The sequence below is a fragment of the Ochotona princeps genome, chromosome 15, assembly GCF_030435755.1.
Source record: "Ochotona princeps isolate mOchPri1 chromosome 15, mOchPri1.hap1, whole genome shotgun sequence".
Taxonomy (NCBI): domain Eukaryota; kingdom Metazoa; phylum Chordata; class Mammalia; order Lagomorpha; family Ochotonidae; genus Ochotona; species Ochotona princeps.
The window spans coordinates 16,500,358-16,513,213 of NC_080846.1; the positions used below are offsets into that span (position 1 = coordinate 16,500,358).

The window sequence follows — 12,856 nt, forward strand, 5'->3', positions numbered from 1 at the left end:
CCGAGTGTGCAGGAGTGACTAGACACTGCTCAGCAAGCACTACCAGCAGGAGCTTGGCTTCAAGGAGAAGTCCTCTAACTTCCAAACTCCCCAACTTTTAGTAACTCATGTTGTGACGTAGTGAGTCAAGCCACTACCTGCAGTGCCAGCATCCCATACAGACCATTTTGTGTCCCCGCTGCTCTGCTTCTGAAACAGCTCTCTGCTAATAGTCTGTGAAAGTAGTAGAAGGTGTCTCAAATACCAGGGACCTTGCCACCCATGTGGGAGACCTGGAGGAAGCTCCTGGCCTGTAGCTGGGGGGGACTTGTGATTTTAGGTAGTGAAATCAGTGGGTGGGGCGTCGCTGGCTCTTACTTTGCCTTTTCAAATAAATCTTTTTTTTTTTAGAAAAAATTTATTTTTATTGGTAAGTCGGATATACAGAGAGGAGGAGAGACAGAGGTAGATCTTTTGTCTGATGATTCACTCCCCAAGTGACCGCAACTACTGGTGCTGAGCTGATTTGAACTTCCTCCAGGTTTCCCACACGGGTGCAGGGTCCCAAGGCTTTGGGCCATCCTTAACTGCTTTCCCAGGTCATAAGCAGGGAGCTGGATGGGAAGTGGAGCTGCCGGGGGGGGGGGGGAGTTAGAACCAGCACCCATATGGGATCCTGGCGCGTTCAAGGGGAAGACTTTAGCCGCTAAGCTACCGTGCTGGGCCCCCAAATAAATAAATCTTTTAAACAGATTAGATCCTGGGGCTGGTGCAATGGCTAAACTGGCTAATCTACCTGCAAGTGCAGAATCCCATATGGGGTGCTGGTTTGTGTCCTAGCTGCTCCACTTCCCATCCAGCTCCCTGTTTATGCTGTGGGAAAGCAGTAGAGAATGACCCAAAGCCATGGGACAGACCTTGCATCCACATGGGAGACATGGAAGCTCTTGGCTCCTGGCTCCTGGCTTTGGACTTGCTCAACTTTGGTTGTTGAGGCTATTTGGGAGTAAACCAACAAATCTGTTTAAACCTGCCTTTCCAATAAAAGCAAATGTTTCTTTTTTAAAAATATTAAATCCCCATGTTTTATAGCACTACTATCCTCTGGAATAACATATTAGAGTTTGGATTTTGTACACACACACACACACACACAGGTTGCCAGAATAGGAGGTTTATTCCTTCTGCTGTTTCCACCTTCTTTTAGATCTCCAACCTTAGACTAGTGGTAGCATAGTGTAAAAAGGGGTGGCTCCCGTAGTACCTGTGGTAAAAGCAGTGGCTCTGGTATAAATACTAATCAGCCACTTTGGAGTCCCAAGGAGCAGGAGTCTTTGTTTCTTCTGAGTCACTCATAGCCAGGATACCTCCCAAGCCCTGGATGCTGCTCTCAGGCCAAGGAGTGCTGGCCTCTTGCTCAGCATAATAATACTGGATCAGCCGCTGAACCCCGGTCTTGATTGCAGGCTTAAGTGCAGTACTGATGACTAGACCCATGGGGCCTTCCGACAGCCCGAACATGGCCATCAGCAGATCATAGCCCAGATCCAGGGTGCCTTCCTGGCCCCGCTGGTGGGCCTTGTCTGAGCAGTTGTAAGCAGCGTAATACAGAGCTGTGCCCAGGTTGTAGAAGGTTCCCACTGTGGGCAGCAGCCGTACCAGACTGTACACACCTTGCTCCCGCTTGTTCTCACAGATCTCACTGGGGAGGGCACGCTGGACCCGCCCCAGGCCTGTCTGCTCCAGGGCCAACAGTCCCAGGGCAGAGACCAGGGCTTCAGTGGAGACTTGGCTGTGGGTGCTTCGGTCTGCTTGCTGGAGCCCTTGAAGATGCTGGATGAGGCCACGGGTGGCCTTCACACCACCCCAGCGGTAGAGCTGTGTTTGCAGGGCCTGGGCTTCAGCCAGGCAGCCCATGTTCTCCAGGGCGTTCCTTAGAGCCAGGCCAACCAAGAATTTAGGGAGAGGCGCCAGGTGACTGAAGCCAGGTAGGGATTGGGGCAGAATGGTTTGGCAGGACAAGGAACCCAAGGAGGACGACTGGGGATACAAGGTTGAGGGGTGGTCTGTCGGCATCCTGGAGGAAGTGGTGTGCACAGAGGCCAGCAGGAGGGCACAGAGAAGCAGCCGTGTGATGGGTTCAAGGCTCCACATATCTGTAACAGAAGTCCCTGTAAGAGGAAGGGATAAGACACACAAACCTTGTCTGGTGTGGCCACAGTGTGAAAAGAGCCCAGCACACAGCCGTTGGGTTGTTCATCCACTGTCTACCTCCAAACTGGTAGTCTCTCTAGGTAAGGACCTAGAAGTCAAAAACACATCTCAGCTGCTTCCACTGGCTCACCCTCTCCCCCACAGCTTTTCAGGTCACGAGGGGCTGTCTCTGTTTTCATTCCACCCTCTTAAGGGGATCAGCATTACCACACAGCCCAGTCATTGAGAAGTGAGGCTGCCTTCATAGGTTGCTTGGTTCTGTTCCGCCCCAGCTCTCTGTCCTACAGGGACGGGAGATGGGTTCTTCTCCCTGTGACCTGTTCAGGCTGCAATCTCTGCAAATATTTGTTTCATTTGGACTGGCTGTTCAAACTTTGTTTCCTGACCACACACTCACCTTCAATATCTAAGGCCTTGCTCATCAGCGTTGGCTATCTGTCCTTGCTGTGATCCTGAGCTAAGTCCCAGATAGAATCCAGGGACAGAACCAGCAGCAAATCAGTGCTTAGGATGTTCTCCTTGTATTTTATTTTTTGCTGTTTTTGTTGTTCAGCTTAAAAAAAGTTTTTTTTTAATATTTATTTATTTTTATTACAAAGTCAGATATACAGAGAGGAGGAGAGACAGAGAGGAAGATCTTCCGTCCAGTAATTCACTCCCCAAGTGACCACAACGGTCGGTGCTGTGCTGATCCGAAGCCGGGAACCAGGAACCTCTTCCAGGTCTCCCACACGGGTACAAGGTCCCAAAGCCTTGAGCCGTCCTCTACTGCTTTCCCAGGCCACAAGCAGGGAGCTGGATGGGAAGTGGGGCTCCCAGGATACAAACTGGCACCCATATGGGATCCTGGTACTTGCAAGGGAAGGACTTTAGCCGCTAGGCTACTGTACAGGGCTCCCTCATGTATGTTTTCTGTGCTAGTACCCACCAAGATGCTATAGTTTGCTAACTTCATTTTTAAGCTGAGGGCCCAGCGGCGTGGCCTAGCGGCTAAAGTCCTCGCCTTGAAAGCCCCGGGATCCCATATGGGCGCCAGTTCTAATTCCGGCAGCCCCACTTCCCATCCAGCTCCCTGCTTGTGGCCTGGGAAAGCAGTTGAGGACGGCCAAAGCCTTGGGACCCTGCACCCATGTGGGAGACCAGGAAGAAGCTCCTGGCTTCAGATCAGCTCAGCTCCAGCCGTTGTGATCATTGGGGAGTGAATCAGCAGACAGAAGATCTTCCTCTCTGTCTTTTCTCCTCTCTATGTATCTGACTTTCCAAAAATAAATAAACAAATAAATCTTTAAATAAAAGGTACATGAGAAAAGGCTAAAATATTTCCTAAGCCTAACAGTTTGATGATTTAAAGGAATAAATGGAGGAAAATGAAATAAGAAACAGAAGCTGTTGGGGTAGCTGCTTCTAGCAATGCCTGTATCCCCTGTTAAAATACCAGCTTCGGACCCGGCTGCTCTGCTCCCGATCTAGCTGCCTGATCATGTGTGCTGGGAAACCAACCAAGTGCTTGGGTACCTACCACCCAAATGGGAGGCCTAGTTGCAGTTCTTAGTTCCTGGCTTTGGCCTGGTCCAGTCCCTGCCATTGTAGTCATTTGGGGAGTGAACCATTACGCAGAAGGGTTTTCTGTCTCTATCGCTCTGCTTTTGAAATAGATACATTTACTTTATTTTTAATTGAAATAAGATTTATGATATATATATATATATATATATAAAGCTGAAAAGCAGACAGACAGATATATAGCTGATCTCACATCTGCTAATTTGTTCCCCAGATGCCTGCAGCGCCTAGATGCAGACTAGAAGCCAGTCACTCAGTCAGATCTCTCATGTGGGTGGCAGGGACCTTTCTTCTTGAACCATCAACCCTCAGGATGCGTAGCAGTAAGAAACTGGAATTGGGATCTGGAGCCAGGGCTCCAATCCCAGCACTACTAGGGGATGCTGATGGGGCACCCCAAGTGGTGTCTTCACTGCAGTGCCAAATGCTAGCCCCACGATGTGTTTTGTTTTTAAAAAGGTTTGGGGTTGGCAACAAAGTGTATCAGATTTAATCTTCTGCCTGTGGCGACAGCCTCCTTCCTATATGGGCATTGGTTCGTGTCTCGGGTGCTCCACTTCCAATTCAGCTCCCTAATGGTGCTTAGGAAAGCAGCAGAAGATGGTCCAAGTCCTTGGGCCCACGAACCTGTGTGGATGACCCAGAGGAAGCATCTCTCCTCTTTCTCTGTAAAATCTGCCTCACAAGTAAAAATAAATAAATATATTTTAAAATTGGTTAATGTGCAAACTTTTATGTTACTCGGTTATCACAATGTAGAAAAACTAAACTGAAAAAAAGGAAATGAGGCAGTGAGACTTTTTTTTTTGTTTAGTTGTAACAGGTTATTTTTAGATAAGACAGTTTAAGATGAGGTGGCCTCACAAGGGCACCAGAAAGCAGATAGAAAGGAATCTTATTTTGTGTGTTGGCCTGCTGAGACTGCCAGGATAAAATCCCGCTGATGGTGGTATCAACTTCCTGAGTTTCTTTCTCACAGTTGTGGAGACGGGATGTGTGTGACAGTGCCGGAAGCTCGGGGTTCTCTACCCGGGCTTGCAGATGGCTGCTGCTCACCACATGCTCATAAGACCTTTCCTCCACTCCAGCTGTGGCTTCCCACAGAGGGAGGGGGTGGGGGAGGAAGAGAGAAAGAGTTCTTCCAGGTGCCATGTACTGGACCACTCCCTAAAGGGCTGTATTGGTTGGAGCTGAGCCAGGAGTCTGGAGCTATATGCGAGTCCACCATGTGGCTGGCAACACCTGAGTACTTCTGCTGCTTTCCCAGGCACTTTAGCAAAGAGCTCAATTGGAAATGGAGCAACCGGGACTCAAATTGGCATTCCCACTGGATGCTGGTGTCACAGGCAGTTGTACCACAGTACCAACATACTTTCTTCTCTTCCTTCTCTCCTTCTTCTGAGAATAATGTATTTGAAACTCAGAGTGACACTCAGTGGGGGAGAGAAAGAATGACAAAGATATCTTCCATCCACTAGTTTACTCCCCAAATGGCTACAATGGTCATGGCTGGGAACCAGGAACTCCATCTGAGTCTCCCACATGGGTGGCAGTAACTCAAGTCTCTATGTCATTTCCCACTGCCCTTCCCAGACACATTAAGAGGCAGCTGGATTGGACATGGAGCAGCCAGGACTGGAACCAATGCTCTGGATGTAGGATGCCATTGTTGCAAGAAATATGCTGGACCACACTGCCAGCCATAGTCTTTATGAAGACACAGTCTTTATAAAGACATGGATCCTGTTGGATTAGACCCCACCCTTAGGATCTCACTTGACTTTGCCAAAAAGGGCATATATTCAACTAAAATCTATGGAGGTAGGATTACAATTTTGTGAGAGAAAAGAATTTGGTCTGTAACACCTTGAGACACTATCATGTAATATCAGAAATAAAAACTAACAACATTTCTTTGAAGAAGGGAAATCAGAGCAAAACTTCACTTCCTCTTTCTTATACCCACATTTCAAGAGCACAGTAGGCACCTGCATGGCTAATGACTGCCATTTAAACAATACAGATATTTAGAAGTGTCCCACAGCCACAAAAAAGTGTGCAGTGGTCTAGAAATTGTACCAGAAGTTAGTGCCTAAACCAGCAATTGAGCCTATTTGGATACACATCCAGCCCCTTCTCTCCACCTTCATCAGAGGGTCATTCTCATTCTAACCACCTGGAATTGCAACAGGGCTGTTAGGGCCAATGGGAGTCACCTCTGACTTTTAATGTGTGGATTCGCATGTCTGTGAAAGTTTGGTGGGGTGGTACATCACTCTTCCAGCCCTCCCTACCCCTCCCTGTTCTCCCCACCCCTTTCCCATCTTTCTTCTGCTTCTGGGGCCATCTGATCTTGGGGAAATGAAACTTATGTGATAGCATCCAAAACCTAACAAATAAAACAAGCCCTCAGGAATGTAATATAAGGAGTCAAGCGATTTTATTATGGAGTAGAAAGCCAAACCTTTAAAAACTGTGGTAAGCTGATAGCTGATACATCATATTTGTGTGCTTACGGGTTACAGGGGTTTTGGTGTGCTTGTAGAGTTTGCACCAGTAGGGGTTGTTCTCACAGGCTGACACACCCACTGTTGAAGACTCCACTTTGTAACTGGGGACTAGGGCTTGGAGATGATGGTTAATAACTTCACTTTGTAAGTTCTGCTTACCTTATAGATAGCAAATGTGAATACTAAATTAGACTTTTAAAAAAGATGTATTGGGCTTGGTGCGGCTGAAGTCTTCACCTTGCACATGGTGGGATCCCATATGGGCATTGGTTCTAATCCTGGTGGCCCTGCTTCTTATCCAGCTTTCTGCTTGTGGCTTGGGAAAGCAGTTGAGGACAACCCAAAGCCTTGGGACCCCGCACCCGCGTGGGAGACCCGGAAGAAGTTCCAAGCTCCTGGCTTTGGCTTGCCTCATTGCGGCCACTTAGGGAGTGAATCATCGGACAAAAGATCTTCCTCTCTGTCTCTCCTCCTCTCTGTATATCTGACTTTTCAATAAAAATAAAATCAATCTTTAAAAAATATGTATTTATTTATTTCAAAAGCAGATTGGAGAGAGAGAGAGCTGCTTACTCCCTTAGTGACCAGCCAGTTTCAATTTGAAACTCCAGCTGGATCTATCACATAGGTGGCGGGGGCCCAAGAATTTGGACCATCTTCTGCTAGCTTCCCAGGTACATTAGTAGGGATCTAGATCAGAAGTGGAGCCGCCAGGACTTGAACCAGCATTCATATATGGAATGTCAACATCGTAGGCACCGACTTAACCCACCAAGCCACACTGCCAGCTCCTGTTAAGTTAGATTTTTGAATACCACATTCACAGCTTGGTTAGAGTGAATATACAAACTTTCTGTGCCTAAACTGTTCAGATACAGCACAAAGGTCCTGGAAGTTGTGTCTAAGTCAAGGCCCTTGGATAAAGCCTACAGTGAAGAGGGAACCAAATTCACTTCTGGAGTCTTACCCTTGGAGGCTAGGATTGTTGCTTGCCCCACCACCTCACCACCCCACCACTCCTTGGTGATCACATCTGTGGTGTTCCCGTGCTTTCTCCCTGATCAGAGGGTTTTTGCCTTGTTGTAGCAGTCCTGGCTTAGCTATTGAACTCCAGCCTTCACTACAGGTTAAGACACAGAACTCATTGGTAACTCATAGGTCTAACTTAACAGCCTGAACCTGATCATCAGAAGGTCCTAATCAAGGTCAACTTCCCCATCCCAGCCTTGTTTTTTATTTGACAAACCAGCTCTGAACAACAGAATCCAAAGCCACGCCTGGGTTTGTGGCACACAGCCACATCTGGCCACACCTGGGCGGCATCCTACACACACTGCTTGTGCTCATGCCTATAGTGTGTGGTGGAACTGGTATGCTCACTCTGAGTCCTGTCTAGCAGCTGCACAAGACAGCCTAGGCGTTCCCTTGGGAAGCACTACCTTGTCTGCCATCCTAGTAGTTCCTTATATCTGTTTGCAGAAAGTCTGAGTGGCTTTTTCACAGGCCTAGCCTGGAGCAGATTTCACAGGCCTAGCCTGGAGCAGAAGCTGCAGGGCCCAGAGAGCGGGCGGCCTCCACGGTAGCCTTCTGTGCCAGGTTGTGTCAGGATCCTTAGCAAAAGGAACCAGTGGGTGAGGTTGGGCAAGACTTTTGGGAGCAGGGTCTGGTATAGCCAAGAACCAAGGGGGTGGCTGGCTGGATCCTCAGAGGTGAAGAAAAAGGCATCTCCTTGGGAGGCAGGAGACAGGCGGGTCTTGAGCATTCCCAAGTGACCAGCCTATGGCAGAATGGGAAACAGCATGGGATCTCTTCCCCTGTGGGTGTGTTCTGAATAGTGCTGGGGCTCAGTGGAGCCCTCAGCCAACAACTCTCAGTTCAGGTTCCTTTTAACCATCTATTTATTTCCATTGTGTTTGAAAGGCAGAGAAACAGAGTGAGAGCTTCTGTATCCTGGTTCACTCTCCAAATGCCTGTAATAACCGGGGCTGGGCCAGGCCCAAACTAGGAAGAGCCAGGAACTTCTTTTTTTTTTTTTTAATTATTTATTATTTAACTTCATTAATTACATTGTATTATGTGACACAGTTACTTAGATACTTGGGTTCTCCCCACCCCTCCCCAAACCCTCAGAGCCAGGAACTTCAATCCTGGTCTCCCAAGTGGGTGGTAGGGACTGAAGCCATCACTTGTTGATCCCAGGGGTGTGTGCCTGAGCTGAGAGCCAGGGCTGGCAGCAGAGCTGAAATACAAACCCAAGTAGGCATTCCAATTAGGGGATGTGGATTTTTCAAGCAGGCAGTTGAAGACTCTGTGTTCCTTTTCAGTTGGGTTCAGGAAATAGGAATGAGAGTCAGTGATGTTTTTCTTGTTATCCCCATACCGGATCAGCAGGGCCCTGGTTGGCTCTACTTGCCCAAATGACCATGCAGCCCAGTGAGAAGTGAGACTGGCTGAATGCAGACTTTATCTGATCTGTCCCATGAGGAGAGGAGATGGTTGCTGTCCCTGATGACCTGTCAGGGGACACAATCTCCATAAATACTGACCAGTTGGTATGGACTGCTTAAGCCTTCAGCTTCAGAGGACGTGCGCATATGCTATGTGTCCCTGCCAGCTCCCATCGCCAGCTCCCCAAAGTGACCCCAGAGACCTGGAGTCAGACCATTAGATAGCCATGATCCTGCTACAGTAGCAGCTGTTTATTTCTCTGTGCAGTTACAAAGATCCACATACACCAGTTACATAGCATCTGGTGGTGGGAGAACTACAAAGTATAAGGCAGATGAGGAGGGTGAGGATTGTTGTAGACTGCATAACCAGTGCCCAGTAAATCCACAGTATTTAACAACTGGAAAGAAGAGACACTTGGGAAGAACTAGGGCCCAGGAGCACTACAAGAGGAACAAAGCTTTTCAGTCGCCTACATGTTTCAGCACTTGGATCAAACCTGATCTGAGCTTTCCCCAGCATTTCCAACTACCTGCTGTGCCCAGGCCCTGCACACAGACCTATCAGAGTCAGTTGAGAAAGTAAATGTGTTTAGTCCATCCATGTCCAAAAATAGTTGAAAACTGTATGTACTATCTCCGCTGTAATATGTATCACAATGGGTATCATACGGATGATGAAGTATTTCTGATCTTCTATAGACATTGTGAAGTTTCTCATTTCAGGGCTTTTCATCACCTGCGTGGCCACTTCTTCCAACTGCTTCCAAGACTCCTGTGTGCAATTCTGAGAGACACTGAGGGCAGCAGCCTTCAGCTCTGTTGCCAGCTTGGAGGAAGGGAGCTTCTCGGCATATTCTGCTATCAGCACTGTCGTTTCATGCAGCACCCGCCCCTGTGGGGAGTTGCACGCCTCGGGGAGGCTGACTGAGCGCTGGGTCCGTCTCAGCTCCCCTGGGGAGCCCCCCATATCCATCAGCATCATCCCAGGGTCACTAATCCCTTCTTCACTGCGCTCTTGAACTGCCTGGATGAGCATCTCGGTGATATTCTTTCCTCTCATCCCCAGGAAATGCTGCTGCAGGTTGCGGAATTCTGGTGGGCAATTAACATTTTCTAGGGCCACCTTCAGCATTAACTGTGATAGGTACTTGGGCAGAGGGTTTAAGGAGGGACTAAGGAACAGGTACATGAGCTCCTGGCAGGTCCTGGGACCTGGGTGAGGGATCTGGCTGGAGGGCACGCTTGGTGGAGGCTCATGGTCCACACCAGATGACTGGGAGATCAGAGCATCATTGCGGACGTTTCTCGGAAAGGCAGCCACTGGGACCAGCAAGACTTGGAGGAGCAGCAGCACAGCCAGAATCATGATGGGGCAGAGAATGGCTTGGCTGGAAAGAAGCAGGGCATGAGTGGGTGAGCAGGGAGCCCTTAAGGTGTGCCTTGGCCTGGGAACCCTTACTCACCCCGAATGTGCTCTGTCTCCTTTAGTGGCTGTGGATGATCCTCACCAGATCTGGGATGCTCAAGTCAGAGCAGGGAGTGGCCACCAGCACACCCTTCACCTCAGTGCTCCCCCAGGCAGAATGGCTGCTTTCTAGCTCTCACTTCTCCTCTACCCCAGTCCAAAAAAGCTGATGTTCTCTGGAAACATGGAGCAACTGTTCACAAATATTTATCCACCTCGGTTCACCCCAGACTTTGTCCAGCAGTCTCACCTTTGTCCTGAGTGGACCAGCACTTTTTTCTTTGATGGCTTCTGCTTTTCTTGGCCCAGGTCCTGGTCACTCTTAAGCTTTTATTCTCAACCTAAACTAGGATCAGGAGATGCTCTTGTGTGGCTTCTAGAGGATGGGGAGGGAGGGGGAGGCAGGAACAGTGGAGATCCATAAATCTTCAACACTGCTCTTCTACTATTGACCTACTGGGTGGGCAACTGGAAAGATGAGAATCTGCTGGTTAAGTCAGAGCAGTATCTCAGCCGTTAGCTTTGTTATTCCAGTGCCACACCTAAATTGTACAAATTTCTTACTATGTTATTTTTTAATTTGTTTGAAAGGGAGAGTTACACAGAAAGAGAGATCCTCCATTTGCCACCTCTAAATGGCCATAATTGCCAGATCTGGATCAGGCTGAAATCGGAGCAAGGAATTCCATCCTGGTCTTCTTTTCCTTTTTTTTTTTTCCTAAGATTTATTTATTTTTTTAAAGCTGTATTTTTATTGGAAAGGCAGATATACAGAGAGGAGAAGAGACAGAGAGGAAGATCTTCTGTCTGATGGTTCACTCCCCAAGAGCAAATGACATATAGGACCTCCTCCAGCTGGTAAAAAGGCCCACTTCTCATTGTGTCCTACAAGTTCCTTCTTGGTCCTGTTGCCCAAGCCTAGCAGCCAGTCCATGGAACAGCCCCATGAGGGGGTCTCAGGCCCCTTCTTCTTCTTCTTTTTATTAAAGATTTATTTTATTTTATTGCAAAGTTAGATATACAGGGGAGGAGAGACAGAGGGGAAGATCTTCCGTCCGATGATTTATTCCCAAAGTGACCACAATGGCTTGCGCTGCGCCGATCCAAAGCCAGGAGCCAGGAGCTCTTCTGGGTCTCCCACGTAGGTGCAGGGTCCCAAAGCCATCCTCTACTGCTTTCCCAGGCCACAAGCAGGGAGCTGAATGGGAAGTGGGGCTGCCGGGATTAGAACCAGCACCCATATGAGATCCCAGCATGAATAAGGCAAGGACTTCTGCCACTAGGCCACTGCGCCTGGGCCCCTTCTTCTATTTCACTTATCCTAACTGGTTCCTAGGACAGGCACCCAATAACCAAACATTGGGGAAAAAAAAGAGGTTTCTAGAACAAGAGGGGTTCATCTTTATGGAGCTATTGGAACATATTCCTGAAACTGGGAGGACTGGATAGAAAGGCATCCAATAGGGGTCAGTGCAGTGGCAAAGCACACTAAGCCTCTGCCTACAGGACCATCATTCCATATGGATACTGGTTCAAGTCCCAGCTGCTCCACTTCTCATTACTCACCCTAGGAACACCTGTTAGATCCTCAGGTTGTTCATATGAACTTTTTTTTGTGTGCTGAATGCTGTACTGTTGAAGATCTGGGAGTGTTGGGGTCTATATTTACCATGGTTTGATTCATCCATATACAACCAGTCTTTGAGTAGTTACTCTCAACTAACAGCCAATACTCAGCCAATACTCTCCTATATGAGAGGGCCCGAATACACATACAGAGTTGTGCAGAATACACATCCAGGTTCCCAAATTCTAGTGGGTTGACACGACAGTGGTGGGCAAACTGTGCACTGTGTAGACAACATGTTACGTAATATTCTGGTGATGTAATACAGCCTCCAGACAATCAAGTGAACAACCGATACTCTGTGCAGTGCCGAGTTCCCGGTGTTTTCCAGATGTTCCTAAAGATATCCAAAACTTTATTATCCCAAAAGTTTATTGGGTTACAGTCCATAGTAGGTTGGGAAGTACCTATTACGTATTAGTTGGATATATCAGTCAATGTGCCCTTGGGATCTACACATTCTAAGACCTTTACTTTAAGGGAATTCAGTCTGTGGGCAGGAAAAAAAAAATGGATGAAACGCTATACTTTAGGAAGAGAATGACCAAATTCCAGTTGTGTGTGATTAGTTGTTCTCTGAAGTTGGGGTGACACAGACTGCTTCAGCAAATTAAAGCACATTTCAGCTGATTCTTTATCTTCCTTCTTTTATTTATTTTCAATTCTGAAAGGTAATGGGACACGGAGACATAAAGACACAGAGGTCCCATGTGCTAGCTTATTTTTCAAATGCCTGCAATTGGCAGGAGCTGGGCTAGGCTGAAGCTAGAAGCCGTGAACTCAGTCAAGTCTCCTGTGTGGTGACGCTGGCAGGAACTCAACCGCTTGAGCCATCAACATGGGGTCTCAGAGCTTGCTCTACCAGGAAGCTGGAGCCAGATTTTGAACCCAGGGATTCTAACATGGGATGTGTGTACTCTAACAGCATTTAAACTGCTATGCTAAATCCCTGGTTCATTCATTCTTTCTTTTTTTAAATAATTGATGTGAAAGGTGTAACCTCAATTAATGTGAAAGACAAGGAGAGAGAGGGATCTTCCATCTTTTA

At 47.8% G+C, this 12,856-nt stretch overlaps 2 protein-coding genes across 2 annotated transcripts; both read right to left on the reverse strand.

Moving 5' to 3' along the window:
* Positions 1-1,275: 1,275 nt before the first annotated feature.
* On the reverse strand, positions 1,276-2,055 carry APOF (apolipoprotein F). The gene has a single exon (XM_012928241.3). It carries the CDS (start codon positions 2,053-2,055, stop codon positions 1,276-1,278), a length of 780 nt encoding a protein of 259 aa, XP_012783695.2.
* A 6,952-nt stretch (positions 2,056-9,007) lies between these two features.
* Positions 9,008-10,532, reverse strand: LOC105941509 (uncharacterized). The gene is made up of 2 exons (XM_012928273.2): positions 10,180-10,532; positions 9,008-10,104 (listed from the first exon to the last, which is right to left on the reverse strand). The coding sequence occupies exon 2, from the start codon at positions 10,080-10,082 to the stop codon at positions 9,306-9,308; it is 777 nt and encodes a 258-aa protein (XP_012783727.2). The 5' UTR covers positions 10,083-10,104; positions 10,180-10,532; the 3' UTR covers positions 9,008-9,305.
* Between the last annotated feature and the right edge of the window lie 2,324 nt (positions 10,533-12,856).